Source organism: Odocoileus virginianus, chromosome 6 (assembly GCF_023699985.2).
Source record: "Odocoileus virginianus isolate 20LAN1187 ecotype Illinois chromosome 6, Ovbor_1.2, whole genome shotgun sequence".
Classification (NCBI taxonomy): domain Eukaryota; kingdom Metazoa; phylum Chordata; class Mammalia; order Artiodactyla; family Cervidae; genus Odocoileus; species Odocoileus virginianus.
The window spans coordinates 16,933,754-16,956,912 of record NC_069679.1 but is presented as its reverse complement, the minus strand read 5'-3'; the positions used below and the strand labels follow the sequence as shown (position 1 = coordinate 16,956,912).

General features: G+C 36.9%; 1 protein-coding gene and 1 non-coding gene across 14 annotated transcripts; both read right to left on the bottom strand.

Moving 5' to 3' along the window:
* Positions 1-338: 338 nt before the first annotated feature.
* Positions 339-23,095, bottom strand: CCNB1IP1 (cyclin B1 interacting protein 1). Of its 13 annotated transcripts, XM_070468930.1 has the most exons (9): positions 22,667-23,095; positions 17,666-17,838; positions 14,398-14,470; positions 13,088-13,198; positions 11,738-11,844; positions 9,736-9,856; positions 6,096-6,426; positions 3,675-4,008; positions 339-1,716 (listed from the first exon to the last, which is right to left on the bottom strand). In XM_070468930.1, exons 7-9 carry the CDS (start codon positions 6,390-6,392, stop codon positions 1,514-1,516), a joined length of 834 nt encoding a protein of 277 aa, XP_070325031.1. In that variant the 5' UTR covers positions 6,393-6,426; positions 9,736-9,856; positions 11,738-11,844; positions 13,088-13,198; positions 14,398-14,470; positions 17,666-17,838; positions 22,667-23,095; the 3' UTR covers positions 339-1,513. The 13 variants fall into 13 exon arrangements, with proteins under 13 accessions (XP_070325031.1, XP_070325026.1, XP_070325030.1 ...); XM_070468925.1 differs by having other exon boundaries at positions 9,736-11,844; positions 13,088-13,220; XM_070468929.1 differs by lacking the exon at positions 9,736-9,856.
* On the bottom strand, positions 12,128-12,275 carry LOC139035799 (small nucleolar RNA SNORA79). Its single transcript, XR_011488510.1, has one exon. It is a non-coding gene; the product is annotated as a small nucleolar RNA SNORA79 (small nucleolar RNA).
* Positions 23,096-23,159: the final 64 nt, after the last annotated feature.

Here is a 23,159-nt window from a genome sequence, read left to right as displayed (position 1 = left end):
GCAAAGGTTCAGGACAGAAATCATTAATGTACAAAAATGATTTCTTCAAATCACTTTTCAACAAATTTTAAAACTTCACAAGGAAGAAAAAACTGCAACCTATAAAATCTGTGTAATTAGCAATGAAATAGAAAGGGGTGTTTTTGAGCTTTTAAGTAAAGATTTTTTCATCCTCTTTCTCAGATACCATTTTAACTTTGGGGTACTATAAAAATTATTTTTTAAGAGATTTGATATTCTATACCCTTAAAGAAGAAAATGTTACTTGGTTGCTATTAAATTAGGTAAAGCAAGGGTATTTACTTGCCTTTCTACAATGACTATAAAATACACTCAAATGATTTCCGTATGACTTTTATTACGTAAAAAACAATGGAACCTGGAATTTAGGTAATTCCATGGCAATTCTTCCCAAGTCAGTAACAATAAATCACAAAATCTAAGAGTTAGAAAAGGCTGTAAGGATAATTTAATTCAACACCTTACATCACAGATGTAGAAACAAAGCCCCAGAAAGTTGAAACTTAAACTTGTACAACTAATATATGGGGGGGAAAATAACTAGAACCTTGATGTTCTGGCTCCTCAACCAGTATGATTTCAGGTCTTGCCTCTAATAGGATATAAAGTTACTGAAAGTATCCTTCAAATTTCTTTATTGGTTCTATATTTTACTGTGATAGTAGTCAGAAATGACCACTATTTAATAAAGAAAAACAAGGAATAAATCGTTAAAAGTATTTTAATTACTATAATCTTGAGATCAACAACATACTGGCAAGTTTCCTGCAGTAGAAGTGCATTCCTAAGTAAGTAGATCCAGGGCAACAGCTAGCAAAAAAATAAAGAAGTAATTTTATCTTAAATGCCAAGAAGTCAACTTTCAACATAACTTTATCAATGTGAATTACTCTTAAATAGAAATAGGAACTAAACATACATGCATCAAATTGTACCTTCCTTCATTCACTGATATGACACCTCCAAACAAGTTCATACATGGGCAAATACATTAAGTATATACAAATAAATGTATGTTTCCAAATAACAAGCTATAGGCTCACTCACTAGTTCCTGAAACCAAAATTTTCACATAAACATACTGTCAAATGCAACAACAAAAAGAAATGTAAAAGAACATATACACACCAGAACCCAAACTGACATGTAGACATAAAACAGAGGTGCTTATACAGTATACTTAAACATAGGGCTCAGCCAGAAACAGCTCAAACATAAACAAATGGTGACCTACAAACACCCAAAAATATTGTAAGCTTTTTGCTACCAATGAAAACAGTTTACCCTAAAATTGAGTTTAATAAAAGAAACTGAAAAGGAAATCAGAAGCCACCCGCAGCCCACTGCCACTTAATCTCTTATAAGTTGGAAATGTGAAAACAACTTGGAAGATTCAGTACAAACACAAAAGGCTGGTGACTCCTATGTGAAACAAAGATTATTTACTAAATGAAATTACTGAAAGTGAACAGAGAAAATTCTGTGAGGTCAACTAAATTCTTTTTACTTTAAAGGCCCTGCTAGAGACTGGCTGCTGCTCTAATTCATTATTTGGAGAGGCAAAACTAAAAAAGCTGTTGGCAGGTTCAGGTGCTGTGGGAGAACCCACAAAAAATGGTCTGAACTGAAAATCTCCATCTCCACCACCCCGATTTCGAACTGGTGTACTGTCCAAAGGAAACTTGGAGTTGTTCCCTAGAAGAAAAATAAGGGAAGAACTTAAGAATCTATTTCCTTATAGATCTTTTGGATGAAAAAAACAAAGCCATTCAATAATATTTTAACAGAACTCAACACTTACGACATGCGTAAAACATAAACCTTGGATAAAGAAAAGATAGCCTCCTCCCCTTACCACAGTATATATATCTTACCTTCTTCCATGTGCAGTTTCCAGTGATAGCCATTACCTCATCACCAAAAGTAACTTAAGACAGTGAAATACTTTTGTAGAGCTAGAATTTACAGTATCATAATTTTATTTGTTATCTATTAATCTACATTCAAGGAATATCATATATATTCATGTGTGTGTGTAACTTTTGTCCCAGGTTCTTTAAGAACAAATTTCTTTTTTACAATTTCCATAGGCGCTCTGGAAAATATATGACTACCATGAAAACCTGGCACATATTCAAGTCCCAAGATCAATTAGCACACCCTTAAGAAAAATTATACAATAGATCTGATAAAATAAGCATTTAACAACTTCCACTGGGGCTTCCCTTGAGGATCAGTTGGTAAAGAATCCGCCTGCAATGTGGATCCCTGGGTTGGGAAGATCCCCTGGGGAAGGAAAAGACTACTCACTCCAATATTCTGGCCTGGAGAATTCCATGAACTGTATAGTCCATGGAGTTGCCAAGAGTCAGACACGACTGAGCGACTTTCACTTTCACTGAACCCATCCTTGGCTTTAGTTATATAACTAAAGGAGAATGCTGACTATATCTACTTCAAGTCAACAATGGTGGCAAGAGGTGAAAGAAAAAGATAAGTGTGTGCAAAAAAAGGATCAGGTAAGAACTGGTAAAAATGAAAGAAATTGAAATAAATGTGGATAGTCACAAGGAAAATATAAGAATACCTATAATGCCCATACACAATAATACTTTGATTGACTAAATCATATAATTAACTGAAAGCTAAGTTGAAACTTATTTTTGTTTCAATTCTCCTATCTGATATTCTTCTCATTACTTCATTCCTTTTCTAGGATATCCTCTTCTCCTCAACAATAAAATTCAAAAAAAGAAGATTTATAAAAATCCAGCTCAAATAAAAGTTCATCTCAAGAATTTTCACTTTTTTGTGTGTCAAAAAAGTATATTAATAGTATAGTAAAAACTACTAGATTCTGTCATATCAAGAGTGGTATAAAGGAGAGAACTCAGGAAGAGATTCCCTGCCATCTGACAAGTAGAAAAGCTAGACTGTGTATTTCCAGGAGGCAGAAATCCTATCTGGATAATCCTTACATCCCCATTGCCCAAAATTTTTTCCAGCAGCCTGGCACATGAAACATGCTTGATAAATATTTGATAAATTTATGAATGAATAAACAACCACTAATAACTTAAGAACTGTGCAATCAGTATTGTCATGTGAAAGAAACTAAAACATGGTCTTCTCACAGGATAGCAAATAGTTAAAGAGTATGGGCTCTGAAGATAGCTCTGTGACCCTGACCAATTTACTTAACCTTTCTGTTCCTCAGCTTTCTCATCTGTAATATAGGCATGATAATAAACACCTACCTCATAAAGTTTTATAAATGACACAAATACATGTGAAATTATAATAGTTTCTAATATTTAGTAAGGAATTAATAAATGGCAGCTAATATTATTATTATTACTGCAACTAAATAGCTTTTCATTTGAAGTGGAAATTTGCCAACTTTAATTTTGGAATTATTTACTCTCTGTTCAAATAAATTGAAGATGTAATTTAAAATGTAAGCAAATAAAACAGATTAAAACTAAGGATGTGCTGATCGAGACACAGATGAAGAACCTAGAGCCTACCACTACTACCACCACTCTACGCCTCTGGAGTCTCCACTAACTGCATGGAACTATGCAGGACACAGTGTGAAACATCACTAATTTAATTTAAAGAATTGATACTGGATATTACATGTCCTTTCTTACCTAGTGGGAAGCCAAAAACACCAGACTGTGCAATCATAGATGGTTCAAGAGTACTATCTTGGTTAGCAATAGTGATATTTCGCAGCCTAAGGCTATCATAGAGGCCTTGGAGCTTTTGATACTGGCGATTTCGCTCCATAAGTTTCTCAGAAATGTCACTAAACTTTTTCTTATATTCTTCTAGCACTTTCTTCATAGAGGTGACCTCCCCTTTCATAGAGGTCAATTCTACATCCTTGCTCTGTATTTGCTGAGTATATATCTTCTCCATCTGCTTCAGATGGCCCTCTGCCTTACTGAAATTGTATTCTTGATAGAGACGCTCCTGGTGTACCTGTCCCAAGAGAGAAAAGATTTAAGGTAATAAACACAAAGTTATTTATTTTAACTTTATACAAACACAGAAAGAAAAGAAAGACACACATACTGGAATGTTATTACTTTAAATTTTAGAACCAGATTAAGAAGAAATTAGGATGTACAAAAGAATAATTATTATAGAAAATAATACACTATGTCACTAAATACATAGAAAAAAAAAGGAGGAATACTCTCAAAGCATGACCATTACATCAACAAAAAATGTGAATATTTGTTTGACCTCAACAAGTGACATGTAGACCAAAAGCTTCCAAGAAATCTAACACTATATTTCAAGTAATCCATAGTGTGGAGAACTTATTATAAAACAGTCCCCAATTATCCCTGCCTTCTGACACTTATATCCTCCCCTTGATCTAGACAGGACCTGTGACTAGCATACAGGAAAAATGATAGGCTATCGCTTCACCAGTGCATTATATAAGAATATAGAGTTTCTTTTACTAGCATATTCTCTCTCTTGCTGGATTTGTGGATGCAAGAGGCCAAGCTGGAAAGGCCAACAGGCAAGTGACTAAGAGCAGTCTCTGGGCAGTAGCCAGCAAAATACTACGGTCACAATGACTTTAAGGACAGACTTTACAACAATACCACATGTTCATGTTCAATCAATACTACTCCCCAAACTGGGATCTACTTTAAGATAGAGTGTCTATTCATTTCAGTCAATAAGTATTTACTGAGACTTAAGACCAGTAATTATGATGGTCACTGAGGACCCAAAGATACACAGGAATCAAAACATGACCTAAAGAAGTCTCCTAACTAGAAAAGATGAGCAAATATCTAAGTAATTACAATATAGTATAAATAATACAACAAAGGTAAGCATAAGATGATATAGGAGCATACAATAGGAACATTTTACCTAGAAAAATATAATTAAAATATTTATGTGACAGATGACAAACAGTCCTTTTAGAGAAGCATTATTATAATTGCATATATAACACTATTATACACAAGGACCTGATTAAAGTTCTCCACAGATAAGTCTTTCTAAAAAGAAGCCAAAGACAGAAATCAAAAAAGGAAATAAGGATATGAATTTAAAGATAAGAACGCTCATTATAGCATTTTTAAAATAACTTACAATTTATGATCCAATTCAATCATTAAAATTATGATTTCATCAAACACACAAAAATTTTAAAACTGTATGTCAAAAAAATCAATGAAGACTAACAAAAGTGAAAAAAATTTCTTGCAACATCTGAGTTAAGTATATGTATAGAGAGAATTCTTTTTAATCAGTGGGGGAAAACTACAGCAACTGAAATAAAACAGACAATTAATACCAGAAAAATATACTTAAAATACAGGAAAATGTATTCATCTAAAGGTCATCCAACAAATGCATATTTAGAGAGCAATGAGATTCTACTGTAACCATACCTAATTGGTGAGCAGAAAGTATGGTGAACAAGTACCCTCCTACATTTCTTAAGGGAACACAAACTGACATGATCTAACTGGAGGGCAACTTTTAACACTGCAATTTTTAAAACTTTGAAATGTTTCACTTTCAGGCGTTTAAAGTTAGCAAAAAATTAAGGATATGAATTTAATGATAACAGTACTCATCCCAGCATTTTAATAACTTGAAAATAAATTATAATACATTATAACCATTAAAATTATGGTTATAGAATGGCTAATTTTTAAATATTTAATAAAATACTCATAACAGGCATAATCTATTGTCAATTTACCTGGCCACAAAAATGGTATCTGTGGTATTACCCAATTTTTATATAGACAAAATATATATAAATATATATTTATACACAGGAAAATCTAATAATATACAAACATAAGTATCAAGACTGGTTATCTCTGAGTGATGGATTATGGATTATTTTTATTTTCTTCCTTTTGGATTTTTCAACACTAAACACATTACTTTTGCAAAAAAGAAAATTAAAAAGAGTATTTTTTCATACATTTTTAAAAAACAAATACACAGTGAAGGAAAAACTTTAGAAGTATTCACATACACCTCAAAGCATACTCTCCAGGGCAACTAGCCTAAGCACTAACCTGGTATGTCCAGAAGGCCAGCGCTCGGGAGCTGATGTCCAATACAATCTCTGGTCGAAGTCCCGCCAATACCATGGCTTTATATTCCTCTGATGGACTGAGTTCTGTACGGACAATATCTAGCTTTCCAGAAAGAGTACTATTGCAGGCAGGGCAGATAGCTGGTGAACGACTAAACTCACCACTACCATGCTGATCACAGAATATATGAGAGCAGGCAGTGACCCATGCATAACCAGAGAGTTTGACACGACACTTGCGATAATTACAAAGCAGCATGTCTTCACACAAAGACATAATAGATAACAGTCTTCAGATGCTGAAAAGAATCCTAAAAAGGGATAAATGAAAAAGTCAATTTGCAGTAAAATTAAATAAATAAATAAAAATAAATGAAACACGTTTTTATTTTACTAAGACAAAATAATATACCTTTTATTATGCTTTTGTATTACAATCAATATATAATATTGATTTCAGTCACCCAACAATATTGTGCTCCTTCTTTGTGCAACACTGCTAAGGCCACGAAAAAACTTTTTAAGGAAAAAGTTAAAGACACAGGTAGTTCTACATCTCATTTATAAGTTAAAAATAATATGTTCATAAAAATTTTTTAAAAAGGTTTAGGAACATTTACAAAGTAGAGATAAAAATTAAACTAGTGCTTTTTGCCATTTCTCAATGCCTAAACAAAAATCCAACTGTATTACCCATTCATAGTTTGCTAGAATATTTTAGTATCACTTCTCACATTTGGCAGATATAAAAAGTCCAGGCACTAATTTTAGTCATTCTTTAATGCAAAGTATTTTAAGTTACATTTTTAGGTTTTCATATATGCTGATACCTCAGATTCTTTACCTGTGTTGCCTTGACTAAAAAAGACTATAATAGAAACTAACCTAATTCATTCAAGTAGTTGACATTATGAAGCCTGAAAATCTATATAAAAGCAAACTTTATCACCAATTAAACAAGTCACCTATTAATGTAAATACTGTTCAATGCTATGCTTCTATTCCATTATTTTTCAATATAGTGTCTACTGTCACTGGAGTTTAATCCAAACTAGGCAGCAATATCCTGAACATATCGAAATTAGTCATTATTGTATAAAATAGGTCTTCTCTTATGCCTCAGACAGTAAAGAATCTGCCTGCAATGCAGGAGACCGGCGTTTGATCCCTATGTCGGGAAGATCCCCTCGGAGAAGAGAATGGCTACCCACTCCAGTATTCTTGCCTGGGGAATTCCACGGACACAGGAGCCTGGTGGGCTACTGTCCAAAGGGTTGCGGAGTCAGACACGACTAAGCGGCTAACACTCTGTATAAAATAATAGTGACACACCAGTTACACACCAAGGGAAGATGGTCAAATTTAGGAACGGGTAAATTCTGTCAAGACAGTTGCCTGGGTCACAGGGGTGGGACAAGGACGCTCCGACATTTTTTACCCCAAACGTCCCTGCTGAAGGAGTCTCCACAGGTACCCGGGGCCGCAGTTACAAGGCCTTTGTCCCTCCAGCAGGGTACAGCGCAGACGGGAAGCTGAAGAGCTGGGGACAGTTTGGAACCTGAGTCCCTCAACCAGGCAGAGCCAGTGTTAGTTGCTCAGTCTTGTCCGACTCTTCGCAACCGCCAAGCTCCTCTGTCCATAGGATTTCCCAGGCAAGAATACTGGAGTGGGTGGCCATTCCCTTCTCCAGGGGATCTGCACCAGGCAGAGCGAGAGGTGCAGCTAGTTCAAAATTTTCCACAAAGTCAGGGAAAGAGTCAATTTCATAAACCGTCCAACTTAAGGAGCCGTCCAACTTAGCGAGAACCAAGTTTTGAAGATTAGACTCACGGAAACGTCAAACTCGCAGCACTCTCAAAAGAAAATACTAACAAAATTAATACAAATTTTTTAAAAAATCTAACCTGAGACGCCCAAGAAAAGCGCGGGAAAACGCCGCTGCTGCTTTAACTCCACCACGACGACGACAAGCGAGGATTCGCCGCTGGCGTCGCCACTACGTCAGAGGGCGCATGCGCGGAATCGCCCCAGAGCCTGCCGGGTGGTGGGCGCCGAGTCCACGCGGCTCAGGATCCTGGGACCCGAGGGCCCTGGCACCTAGACTGTGGGCGGTGCACCGCCAGGCGCGCGTATCTTTGAGCGAATCTGACTGAGCCTGCTCTAGGTGTCCCATTTGGGAGCCTCGCAAATACTGTCATTGAGTGCCGTTTTCAGCCCTCGACTGGCACGAGCTGTTGTTCAGTCGCTAGTCGTGTCTCTTTGTGACCCCCATGGACTGTAGCCCACCAAGCCCCTCTCTCCTAGCTGTCCTCAGCCTAACATTTGAGGTCAGAGCAGAGTGGGGACAGCTGAGAAGCTAACAGTAGGCGTGAGTACACGCAGGTGTTTGTCCTGGGCCATTTTAGGGAGTACCGGCTGGGCAACAAGGCTTTGTATTTCAGGAAAGTCCCCCAAACTGTGTGATATCTATAATTTGACACCTAACACCTCTGTTGTATTTTCTGCCGTTTTTTAATCCATCTTGAGACAGACATCTTTGCAGTTTTTCACATCCTTTATGTAAAGAACTTGATTTAGAATCTGCATATGAACATTCGTTACAGCTCTTAAGCCATAGGGTTAGGTGTCACAGCTTTTCTGAGACCATCTGCCAGTGTACATTTGTGGGCCTGCTTGCATTAATAATTGCTTAAATGTTTGCACCTATTTTATCCTAATACTTTTACCTATTACATTTTCTCTTCTGTACTTACTATATGACGTTCTGCTCAATCTATGAGTCTATTAGAATTCATATTAGAAATTAAGCTGAGAGCCCCAGGGGCCTCAGAATATAAGCCTAATGCTGACTTTTGTAGCCACCTTTCCTGAAGATGTGACATTAGTATGAATTAGTAACAGAAACAATCCAGTAAATCAGCAACACAACGGGGGACACTAAGCCCTGGGAAACCCCCTTGTGGGTTGTGAATCTATATACTACACCTTTCTCCTTCAGACAAAAACCTACCCTGATTAAACAACTTTCTCTAGTTTTTTGTCTATCTGTAACTGGTTCACAGTAATCAAGGTCATCTTGGCCTTTGTACACTTTTCCTAAAATGTCTCCTGAGAGTTCAAAATAGAAATTCAATCTAGTGGTACAAAATGGGTTTGAAGAAAATCAGGGGTTCATGTGTAAACCATGTAATCCCTAACATGTTTTGGTTATCGAGCCTTTTGTGCATTTTCTGGTTTTAACTATACCAAATGTAGAAATATTAAAGTACAATAAAAAGGTATATTCTCATGTCAAGTTGTAAAACACAAAGCATTCACATTTGACCAGTATCTAACTTTGTGATTCCAGCCAAGTTACCTTTGTGCTACAATATGATCCCTTCCTGCTTCTTCAATTTTATTGATTCCCCAAAGTTTGGTGTAACGCACACCATTTTTAAGTCAGTTTCCAATTCCCAACCCATTTGGCTAAAAGCCTGTATGAATTGTGTGTGCATATATATATGTATATACATATACAGATATACCTACATACACACACACACACATTTGGTGGCGGGATGGGGGACAGACATGTTTTGCCAGACAGGAGAAAGTAGTCTGGAATACCAGGAATTGACTTGTTTCTTGGTGGCATATGTCCTGTTCTCTCATGGCATAGAAAAACCCTTCCGTGGCTCATTTCTAAGGTGCTTCTGAGGATGAAACCACTGAAATCAATCAAGGCTGGGATACAGAGACCTAACCACCAAAAAGAGCATTTTAAAATATTTGTTTTTCGAACTTATGGTTCCTGGGAGGAAGGGATAGTTATGGACTTTAGGAAGGTCATGTACACAGTGCTATGTTTTAAATGGATAACCAACAAAGACCTATTGTATAGCACATGGAACTCTGTTCGATGTTATATGCCAGTCTGTATGGGAGGGACTTTGGGGGAGAATGGATACATGTATATGTATGGCTGAGACCCTTCGCTGTTCACCTGAAACTACCACAACATTGTTAATCGGCTATACCCCAATACAAAATGTTTTTGGTGTTAAATGAATAAATAAATAAAATGCTAAAAATAGGTTTTTATTATTAAATATTAAGCATATAAAAAATGTGTGGAGACTGACCATCACTCAATATAATATACCCAAACTTTTCTCAAGTTTGATGTTTGTTTTTTTTAAGTTTGATGTTTTTTAATGAGGTGACAAGTTACAGATACTCAATCCATTTTCCTCTTACCTCTCCAGAGGTAAACAAGCCAGATTTGGGGGTTTATCAATCTCATACAGGTTTTTAATTATGTATATACATCAAATTTTGTTTTCATGTTCTCACACTACTAAATCTCACACAATACATATCAGTTGACCATTTTTAAGTCTTTCTTTTTTGAGATGTAAAGTTAATACACATACCTTATATTAATTCATTTTAACAGCCAAATTCCACAAACCACAATTTATTTATTCATTCTTCTAATGGACATTGGTTCCAGGTTTTTACAACTAAAAATATTTTACTGCAATAAACCTTCTGTGCCCATTTCCTTGAGTATACATGTCAAGAACTCTTTAAGATTACCCAAAGATTGGGTATAATCATCTTTAAAAAAAAAATGATGTTGCCAAACCTTCTCCAAAGTAATAAATTAATTTCACTGCTACCAGCAACTCCAGCCTTGGCAACATGTTTAAGTGTCAGAGTTCATTTATTCTATTTCGATTTTTGCCCATCTGATGGCAGTGAAATGGAATCTCAGTGTTGTTTTAATGTAAAGTTATTTTATCAGTTGTTAGATTAAGCATCTTTTCATGTGAATGACTACTTAGGGATCCTCATCTATGAATTGCCCATTCATATCCTTTGATCATTTTCTTGATTTAAATGGAGCCTTTGTCAGTTACATAGCATGCAAACTTAAGTTTGAATTTTAGTGTATACAAATGTATCAGTCTTTTCTTTTGCCTTATGGCTAATCCAATGTCACAGTGCCATAGTCTTTGCTTTTATATAGGCTTGAAGTTTTGCTTTCCATTTACAAATCTTTAATCCATTCTTCCTAACATAAAAAGTCTGGATAAACTCTGACAGCACAATTTGTGCATTCATTATCATATACCATTTAACTGGTATTTTACCATAAAGTTTGATTTTGATCTTGTTTAGATATTATAAGTACTTACTGGCTATATTATGTACCACATTTCTCTAAGAACTTCAGAAATAATAATTTTCCTAGTATGTTTGAATCTGAGATAGTCAGCATCATCTACTCTAAATCTAATTTGATATTTATATTTGCTTTAACAGAAGAATCATAATCTAGAGAATAGATTTCATATTATAACAGAAGTTATTAGTAAGACTCATTGCTATCCAGGTAGTTTATCAAGTAAAAATTGAAGTCTCAAGTATTCCATGTAATCTTGTTGAAATGCCATTAAAATGGTTGTCATTTCCAAAGATTCAAAAAAACCCAAAATTCTACAGATATTTTAATTAACTTCAAGTATTTCTTGAGTATCTATTCTGGGTCAGGCATTACAGATAAGCAAGTTATCCTGCTTTCATGAAGTTACAATCTAGCAAAGAATCAAAGAATGATAGAAGAAAATATTTTACTCTTTCTTTTACTACCTCTTAAATTTTTGCAAGTTGATTCTTATAAACCATTTCTGGTGAGAAAAGTCAGTGTCCATCTTTAATTTGAAGAATCATCCACCTTCATGCTGCAGAGAAAAAGATATTTTTAATACTTCCCTGAAAGGTGAATAACTACTCAATAGAAAATTGAGTAAACCATTTAAAATTTAAACATGAATGACTTCAGAGTATGTTTCAATAACTCCTAGAATCAACTGACTAGAGCACTTCCTTTCATAGTCCTAGATCAGTGCTTTTCAAATCTGTTGCAATCGGGGTTCTCTATATATTAGATCCTCATGTTTTAGAATTAATGGAGTTTTTTAATCCCAAGTATAATTCTTAATCTAGAATCACCACCTGCTTCGCATTTGTTTGACTCCGCAAAAATCAGAAGGCACTAACGGACAGCCAACCCATCCCCATGGTGCCCTGAGTGAAGACAAGTCAGTTTGGATATATGATGGACTAAAATCCCACTACTGAAAGCTCCAAGCAGTGAGAGGAACAGCCATCAAAGATTACCTCCAATCACTTCAATAAATGTTTTACGAAACATCACTATCACTTCTAAATTTCTAAAGAGTCAGTTGAGAACTAGAAGAACCATTAAGTATCAACTGGTCCAGCTAGTAGACAGACAAAAAGAGCAATTAGGTGATAAATAAATTAGTGTCAAAAAGAAGATTAATTAAGAAAATGTTATTGAAACATTGATATTGGGATATACATTATAGGCCTTATTATCGTACTTTGCCTAAATCTAGAACTAAAATAGACTCTGTGTGCTAAGGGTAAAGGCAATGAGGCATAGCCCAACTGCCAGAAGGATGCACATAAGCAATAAAAACAAGGACTTTCTCATAATTATTATGCATATGTCAGAAATTGCTAGGTAGTACAAAGTCTAAGATAAATATACACATGGACTCCAGTGATAAAATAGCTAACATCTATTGAGCACTTACCATATGTTAATAATGTTCTAAGCCCCACACATTTATTATCTAATTTAATCTTCTAAGTCAAGTATTATTCCTTTGAGTCAGGTACTATTATTATCACCTTCTAAGATATAAAGACCCTAAGACATTAAGAAACTTGCCAGGGTTACACAGCTGCTTAAGTGATAGAGAGTGGGTCTGAACGAAGTCTGACTTCAGAAGCCATGTATAGCTACTATGCTATATGCCACCTTTCAACATCTTCAGTTGACCTTTTAAAAAATAAAATTTGTAGCACCTTAAAAGCTAGCCATGAAGTCACTAAGCTGAGTTTTCACAGATTCATATGTATGTCAAAGCTTCTCAATTTCAACATAAGCCTTACCATAAAACAAAAATGCTATTATTATCTACTATATATCCAGGATTACAGTTCCCAAGAGTTCCGGGCTGGAAAAGAAGTGAGACTCCAGTCTAGTTTCCTGAAATTTCATTTCTGCAAAAGATACAACCGAAAGCTAAAAAATTATTTCAAGTGCTGATGTTACTTTGCACATTGCTTTTAAATATCTGTATTTCCTATATTTCACACTCATATGTTGCCCCATTCTCTGCTGAAACTTGCAAGTACAAGAATACAAGCCTGTCCTATCTAGGCTGCTTTAAATAACTTTAAATTAGAGACAAATATAACAAAGTCAGAAAATACTGGTTAACAAGATCATCCATAGAACCCGATTCTAAAGACAATAATCCCTAGTATTGGAATATATCCTTTCAAATGATTTCTCAAGTAAACATAAGCACACAAAAATGTTTAAGCAGAAAAGGGATTATACATATTGCTCTGTAACTTGTTTTTAAATTAATATATCATGAATACTCTTCCATTTCAAGAAAGATAAACTGATATCATAATTTTTATTGATTACATAGTATTGCATTTTACTATCTTGATTTTAAAATTGATTTAACCAACTCTGGGGTTCTCTTAATCTTATGTATAAACTAACAAAATAGTGACTCGTTTAATACTGTCAAGTTAAGTGGTTAGCAGAATTATACCAGTTATCACTGTTCTTTCTGTAGTGTTTGAATTTTTAGATTAAGGATTCTTGACCCAAGTTCTATCTCAAAGAGACACAACAAAAGGTCAAAGCTCAACCAAGTATTGTAGTAGCAAACTCATAGTTCAAAAATTTAAAAATTACCTAACATCATGGGCTAGATCCCAGTAAGAATTTCAAGAAATAGGAATCAATTCCAAGTGTTTGTGCTAGCTGTAGTCTGCTTAGAGCATGTGTTCAGTCAGGGCAATCAGGACTTCCCTGGGAGTCCAATGGTTAAGACTCCACTCTACCAATGCAGGCAGCATGGGTTCAAATCCTGGTCTGGGAACTAAGATCCTACATCCCACATGTGCAGTCAAATAAAAAATAAATAAATAAAACAATCAGGGCAATCAGCTGAAACATAGGCTTAACATGTATTTCATCATGGCAAACTGCAAATGACTGACTACTGAAGAACAAACCGCCACCAGGTCCTCATCCCCAAACCAGGGAAACTCTCTCAAGGTTAACACTAAGCCCCTTCAACTACCAAACTTCAACCACGAAGAAAACTGAATCTCCAAACTTGCAAGGTGGTTAGATATTCAAATGAGGTAAAGATGAAGGTTTTCTTTATACTTACTTCTGGCATCATATGAACTGCTTCTCTCTAGGAATCAAGTTGAACTACAGGATCTATCAAGCATCTGGCATCTCTGGAAAATAAAAAATTAAATAATAAACAAATATACAAAGGTTATGACTACAAGCCTTGAATGCACACCAGCCTACTCCACACCAAGTCACACCCATAAAGCCTCAAGGAAAATTAACTCAAAGAAAACTATTCATTCTTTATTTGAATCTGCATTCAGCAATATAAATGGACCCATCTATTTTGGAGAATGTCATCAAATGCCCAAACTCATTATCAGACTAGGGCAAGACTTCTGTACAAGCTCCACTATTTGTATAAATTTAAAAGTTTGGGTAAAACTATACAGTAAGTCCAACCAATGTCTGAAAGGTTACATTAATAAAAGTCAACAGTCTAAAAAGAGAATAGGTATGCAAACAGAAGAACCCCGTGATGGCTGCAACCAAAGAATGGCAGCCATGGGAACAAATTCAGGGAGATGGGGCATAAATGGTATGAGTTACTGCCAGTCTCTCCAAGTTCACAGGTTATGTGATTACATAAAACACTTGTAACCACAGGGTGACCACAATCATTAAGTTCACAAAATCCTTTAAAGAAAAAATAAATTAATTAAAAAATAGAAGGAGCTAAGAACTGGTAGGGCTTCCCTGATAGCTTAGTTCATAAAGAATCCGCCTGCAATGTAGGAGATCCCAGTTCAATTCCTGGGTTGGGAAGATCTGCTGGAGAAGGGATAGGCTACCCATTCTTGCACTTCCCTTGTGGCTCAGCTGGTGAAGAATCTACCTGCAATGTGGGAGACCTGGGTTTGATCCCTGGGTTGGGAAGATCCCCTGGAGAAGGGAAAGGCTACCCATTCCAATATTCTGACCTAGAACAGTCCATGGACTGTATAGTCCATGGGGTCACAAAGAGTCAGAGACAACTGACCAACTTTCACTTTTAAGAACTGGGAAGTGTAAGATAAATGAGAAGGCAATCTAAAATAGTCTTTTTTTTTTGCAAACTTTGTTTCAATTTCATTTGAGCCAGTGTCAGTTATATTTAACCTCTACTTCTCTTAAAGTATTTATCACAATAAACTAAAGCAAACCTTCCCTTGACATAACAAAATTGAATTAGCATCATTTGGAGCACAAGTTGGCCAAGAGATGGCAGTATAAAAAAGATTTGTTCTTACAGAGGTTGAGTGTAATCTGAATTTTCTATTTCTTTCTATTATATTTAATGATCATATAAAATCACAATATTACAATTATGTTTTTTTCATGTTCCTTCATGCAGCAATGGGGAAATTTAAAACTCCATAATCTCAAATACAACCTAGCTAGAAAGACAACACACGAGAAAATTAATGTCCAAACAAGTCAGAGACAGAGCCAAGTTATATTTAGAAGAATCATTGGTCAAGGAAGGCTTCATGAAGAAAAAATAGTAGGTCTTGAATGAGTCTCAAAATTGCACTTAGAAGAGTATTTAGTTATATATCTGAAAGTTGCTAAGAGAGTAATCTTAAAAGTTCTCATCACAAGAAGAAAAAAATTTTTAACTAGATGTGGTAATGGATCTTAACTAGATGTATTATAGTAATCATGTCTTAATATCAATACATACAAATACTGAATTATTATGTTGTACACCTGAAACTAATATAACACATGAATTATATCTCTAAAATAATAACTGCACTGTCCAATAGCTAACACCTATTACAGCCTAAATTTCAATTAAGCTAAACTAAAAATTAAATTCCTCAGTTACATTTTAATTGCTCAGTAACCTCATATGGCTGATAGCTATCAAACTGGACAGTACAAATACAGAACATTCAAGTTCTGTTGAAGAGCATAAACAGTGGGTATGACTAAAAGTAAGCTGACAAAAAAGGAAGTATCAGTTATCATTCTTAAAGTCCTACCTATAATCTGTCAAGAACTACTGAAATCATTTCAAACTTTACAACAGAAGTTTTTTCCCATATTTATAAGGAAATTTTGTGGCTCAGAGAAGTTACATAAATTTCCCTAGTCCACTTAGCTATTAAGACCTGGGATATGAGCCCAATTCTGTCAAAATTCCATATTTTCACTTCAGTATGCCCCTTACTACCTGAACTAAGAAGCAGAACTGCAAACGACAATTTGCTTTAAAACGTATTAAGAATGGCATACTGGGAGGAAAAAAAAAAAGAATGGCATACTGGCTCAGTAGGTCAGAAAGAAACAGACCCACTCATTTTGTTTCCTGTGTCTTCATAGAACAAAAGGTACCTTTTATATGTGAACAGATGATTCATAAGGCTTAATATAAACCACAAACTTTTTAATAACTCAGAGATATAATCAAAGTGTTATTTCACTTGTTCTTGTCCTATACTTGAATACTGCTTTAATTATTCCAAATGTTTTGGATATCAGCAACATGTGAGATTAACTAAGGGAACATATAGGAAGCAAGACACTGCAAAATTTCACCATTTCTTATTGTAAGAGTTTTAACATTGTCCATCTCAAAAGCCCACGTCCAAGTACTCTTTATGGGAAAAATAATTATAGATTAAATGGTATACCTTTCCTATTTGTCTCATCTCACAAAAACAGATTGCAAAGGGCGTGGTCTTTGTTTCCATGGCATATAGCACAAAGCCTGCCTGATAACACATGATGCCTTTCCCAATGTGTGATGCTCCATGCAGGATTTTTTTTTTCATTTATTTTTATTAGTTGGAGGCTAATTACTTTACAATATTGTAGTTGTTTCTGTCATACATTGACATGAATTAGCCATGGATTTACATGTAGGATTTTAGTTACGCTTCATCAAGTTATCATTCCACCACAAGAAGACCACTGTACATTTACTGAGTTACTTAGGGAGCTAAAGTAAACATTTTGTAAATATCCCATAGACAATCAATGACCCACTCATTTTGCTTCCTGTGGAAATAAGTTCTTCAAAGGACAAAAGGAACATTTTACATGTGAACAGATGATTCATGAGGCTTGATAGAAAACACAATTGATACTGAACTGAATTGATACTGAGCTGATGCTTCCATTTTAAGATTATACTATCACTCAGTTTTGCCCAGTTCCATTCCAGTTTACTCAATGACTACTGTGTATCCCACACTATGGGACACAATGGTAATTCAAGGAACCGCCTGTCGTTTTTACATAAAAAAGACACTGACACATGTAAAACAGAATGCTTTAAGGTGTCATATCTTAGCCAAAGTTCAAGTACTTGCCTCTATGGTCCCATTAGCCTTTAACCATTCCTACTGAGAATGTCCAAATCAAAGTCTCCTTAATTTTTAGGGGTCTGCAGATGTTAGAGAGGTTTTCACACTGCTGCTTCTGGGCTGGCACATGTGGTGCTGAAGACCCAGGCTTTCCTTCCTCAGGGGACTCCATCTTCAACCTGAAGCAAAAGGAAAACAATCCAAAACTTTGTATATGAAGTAAATGCTAAACTAATTGCGTGGCAGAGTCATCTTTTAGCGTCAGCTCTCTAAGACTATACTATCAGAACAGACTCTCAAGTTTTATTTCCCACTTACTGTCAGTTATTTTAGCTAAAAATCCCAACTGTTTTAACCTCTCAGTGCAGGAGGAATCTCTAATTTTCTTGAAGAGACCTCTAGTCTTTCCCATTCTATTGTTTTCCTCTATTTCTTTGCATTCATCACTGAGGAGGGCTTTCTTATCTCTCCTTGCTATTCTTTGGAACTCTGCATTCAGATGCTTATATCTTTCCTTTTCTCCTTTGCCTTTGAGCTATTTCAAAACCTAAAAGGTGATGCTGTTAAAGTGCTGCACTCTATATGTCAGCAAATTTGGAAAACTCAGCAGTGGCCACAGGACTGGAAAAGGTCAGTTTTCATTCCAATCCCTAAGAAAGGCAATACCAAAGAATGCTCAAACTATTGTACAATGGCACGCATCTCACACACTAGCAAAGTAATGCTCAAAGTTCTCCAAGCCAGGCTTCAATAGTATGTGAACTGTGAGCTTCCAGATGTTCAAGCTGGATTTAGAAAAGGCAGAGGAACCAGAGGTCAAATTGCCAACATCCACTGGATCATCAAAAAAGCAAGAGAGTTCCAGAAAAACATCTACTTTTGCTTTATTGACTATGCCAAAGCCTTTGACTGTGTGGATCACAACAAACTGTGGAAAATTCTTAAAGAGACGGGAATACCAGACCACCTGATCTGCCTCCTGACAAATCTGTATGCAGGTCAAGAAACAACAGTTAGAAGTGGACATGGAACAACAGACTGGTTCCAAATTGGGAAAGAAGTACATCAAGGCTGTGTACTGTCACCCTGCTTATTTAACTGATATGCAGAGTACATCATGTGAAATGCCGGGCTGGATGAAGCACAAGCTGGAATCAAGATTGCCAGGAGAAATATCTATAGCCTCAGATATGCAGATGACACCTTATGGCAGAAAGTGAAGAAGAATTAAAGAGCCTCTTGATGAAAGTGAAAGAGGAGAGTAAAAAAGTTGGCTTAAAGCTCAACATTCAGAAAACTAAGATCATGGCATCCGGTCCCATCACTTCATGGCAAATAGATGGGGAAACAATGGAAACAGATACTTTATTTTGGGGGACTCCAAAATCACTGCAGATGGTGACTGCAGCCATGAAATTAAAAGATGCTTCTCCTTGGAAGGAAAGCTATGACCAACCTAGACAGCATATTAAAAAGCAGAGACATTATTTTGCTGACAGAGGCCCATCTAGTCAAAGTTTTGGTTTTTCCAGTGTCACTTATGGATGTGGGAGTTGGACTATAAAGAAAGCCGAGTGCTGAAGAATTGATGCTTTTGAACTGTGGTGTTGGAGGAGACTCTTGAGAGTCCCTTGGACTTCATGGAGATCCAACCAGTCCATCCTAAAGGAAATCAGTCCTGAATATTCATCAGAAGGGCTGATGCTGAAGCTGAAGCTCCAATACTTTGGCCACCTGATGCAAAGAACTGACTCATTAGAAAAGACCCTGATGCTGGGCAAGATTGAAGGCAGGAGAAGGGGATGGCAGAGGATGATATGGTTGGATGGCATCTCTAATTCGATGGACAAGAGTTTGAGCAAGCTCTGGGAGTTGGTCATGGACAGGGAAACCTGGCATGCTGCAATCCAGGGGGTCACAAAGAGACGGACACAACTGAGTGACTGAACTCCAGGAGGAATCCACTCAGAGCATATATGAAACAAAAGCAGGAAGATCAGAAACACTGACTGATCATGCAGTTCATCCCAAGAGAACACTATTTCACCCAATCCTAGTCCCATTGCTGGTGGAGCAAAACAAAAATGAAATAAAAAAATATAGTACCTGAGGGCTTTGGGTCAAAACAGCAATAAGGAATAACTTCATATTTTATCTATTTCATAATACTCTGCCTTAGAATTTATAAAGCACTATCCTTATAGTAACTCATTTTGCAAGTACTATGTTATCTTTTCCATTTTATAAGTATACAAGCAAGGTTTAAATAAGTGACAGGCAACTTAGCTTAATGGTTAAGATAATGAAGATGGACAGAGCTAGATTTGACTCCTAGATCCATTTGTTGTGACCTGGGTCAAGTTATGCAACTTCTCTAAGCCTCAGATTTCCTTTCCTTAAAATGAGGACAAACACCACCTACCTCTTAGAACTGTTGTGAGGATTAAATTATGTAAAATAGATATAAAATAAGATAAAGCATATCTCCATTGAAAACTAATTTTTCTACCACTCAACAAAACCTCTAACTGAAAAATTAGTTGTTTCACAAGACATGATCTCAGACTTTTAAGAGTTTTTAAAATAAATAGCTTTGGAGGAATTCACAAAGTCTTCCTCTTTTATTTTGCATGTTTACAGTCCCCAATACATTCCCATTTTTCCTAACAATGCTAAAATATGAGTTTACTTGCTCAACACCCTCTACCTGTAAGGATAACTCATATATTAATGTATATCACTCAAGGTCACTGGGCAAAACTTTTTAGGAGAAAAATAATACCCAAAATATATTTATTGCTTATTTCTAGAAGGTATGTAACATTTATTATACATCCACTAGTGCTTGGACTTCGTATACTTTGATCTTCAAAAGCTAAGCCTCAAAACGGTTCACTGACTCACTTAAGATCACTAGAGGAGTAGACTGTGGTGTTGGAATTTCATTTAGGATTGCACTAAGCTAAGGCCCTCATCTTTTTCAGTACATCCTAAGCTTTTGAAAGCACTATCACCATAGTGCTGACATTAAAATTAGGAGCTCCTCCTGAAGCTTGTTAAAATCATCTGACTTCGGAGTTTGCAGTTTCCTCCCAACAAGAAAGATGAACTGCTCTGAGCAAAGACCAGAGCAAAAACAACATCCAATCCAGCTCCCATAAACCCAGTAAAAACCTGAGCCCTGCAGACACAGGAGAATTAAAGCTGACTGGTCTAAACTCCTCTTCCAAGATCTACCCTCTCACTAAAAGAAGTCAAAACAGCATTGAGAAAATAACAGTACCTTTTCCCCCAAGCAAAATGAATCCAGGCATTTTGCAGAAACACTATGTACAAGAAGCAGAGTCTATTGTTCCTAGGTCACCCTGTCTCAGAAAAGGAAGGCAGACCCGGTCCTGCAGAGAACCACGTGGAAATAAGCCAGGCAGATCATTTCACTGCCTTCCTCCAATTTCCACACAGCCGAAATTAATCGCTTAGTAGCTCACATACACTCCAAGCCTAGCTGGAAAATAAGGCTGCCACAAGGATATAGTGCCTCAAACTGAAGAGAAATTCAAAACAATTAGGAATCAAAATTAAACGCATACTCACCAGCCCACCACCAAAATGAAAAGAGAGGAAGTGGAGAGACAGGAAGTGACTTTAAGAAGTGACCTCAGAGCCTGATTGGCTAATGATGATTCCCTCCCTCCTTTACCTTAAAAGCGCTGGAAAGACGCAACCTGCCCCCCCTACCCCCACCCGCTTCAGGTACCTGTCTCCTTAAGGAGCAAAGATGCTACTTGCACCGTTCTTAGATTAAACTTTTTAAACCAAGCTTCCTTTTGAGTTAATATACTTAGCACGGACTAATTCAAGGTATTTACACATATTCTAGTTTAGATGGACCTACTCCAATTTTCAATCTTTTGGGTTAGTAGTCTAGATCTACTCAAGTTAGAACTTACCATCAGGGAAATATTCAAGTTAACAAGCTTAGTAAGAAAGATACCGGAAAAAGACAGTCACCTGCAATCCAAGGAGAAAGGCCTTAGAGAAACCAATGCTGCCAACACCTTTATCTTGGGCTTCTAGCCTTCAAAATTTTGAGAAAATAAATTTTTCTTGTTTGAGCAATCCAGTCTGTAGTTTTTAGTAATGGCAGCCCTAGCAAACCAATACACTGCGACTTTGAATAAATTACTCACATTTTTCTAGAGTTCAATTTTCTCAACTGTAAAATATAGACAATAATACCTACGTAACAACAGGGTTGTTGTGAGAATTAAATATATGTAAAGCTCATAGCATTGTTAATGTTGTTTGGTCGCTAACTAGTGTCTGACTCTTTTGCGACCCCCCATGGACTGCAGCCTGCCAGGCTCCTCTTGGCTTTCTGTCATTAGAGTCATTCTGTCATCTGCATATCTGAGGTTGTTGATATTTCTCCCAGCAGGTCTTGATTCCAGGTTGTGAGTCATCCAACCCGTCACTTCCCATGATGTACTCTGCATAGAAGTTAAATAAGCAAGGTGACAGTATACAGCCCTAAAGTACTGCTTTCCCGTGGGTTCAACCGCTGGGTGCGGAAGATTCCTTGGAGAAGGGAATTGCAACCCAATCCAGTATTCTTGCCTGGAAAAATCCCATGGACAGAGGAGCCTGGAGAGCTATAGTCCATGGGCTAGCAAAGAGTCAGACAGAACTGAGCGACTAACAGTTCACACAACTCACAACTTCCGTAAGTACTGTATACTTCTTACAGCACCGTTGCTGCTTTTGCTTGTGTGATTATTTGATTAATGTCTGTCCCCAAGAACCAAGAACCATGTCTATTTTGGCTGAACTACCATATTGCCAAAACTCGCCCAGGTGTCCAATAAATATGTGGATAAAAATCTATATGAAAGTCACCAATACTTGGTTGTTGTTAAAAACGCAGAATCTGAGTTTTAATTCAGAGTGCCTGAAATGGAGCTTGTGGGATATCCCGCGCCCCCACCCATCCCTCACGGTGGCACCCACCTGTTCTAAAAATCTGAGTTCATTACCATTCTCTTAGCCTCAGGCCTGAAAGCAGCATTTCATTAAAAAAGGACGGGCGGAAGAGTAGTCTGAATTGGGTTATGAGGCCCCCCACGCGGGGTACCTCCCCTCAGCCACTGAACTCACTTCGCTGGCCGTGAGTCTGTTCCAAGCTCCGGCTGAGAAGGCCTCCGCCAGGCCCCTCCACAAGGGCGGGGTCCATGGCAGCTCCTGCCCAGTCTGCACTCACGGAGCCCCGTTCTCTGGGAACTCACCTCCCCGAAGCTCAGGGAGAGCCCTGTTAGGGCTGCTCTATGGCCCTAGTCTCAGACCTTCCCAAGGGACATTAGATAGAGTGACTAAGCGCACTCAGTTCGTAGCCCCACTGATGAGCTTCCCGCCGCCCCACGGAGGATAACGCGCGCAAAGAGCATTTATAATGCGCGCAGACCTAAAGCCACTTGTCGCTTACGGTGACTTCCCATAAGACATT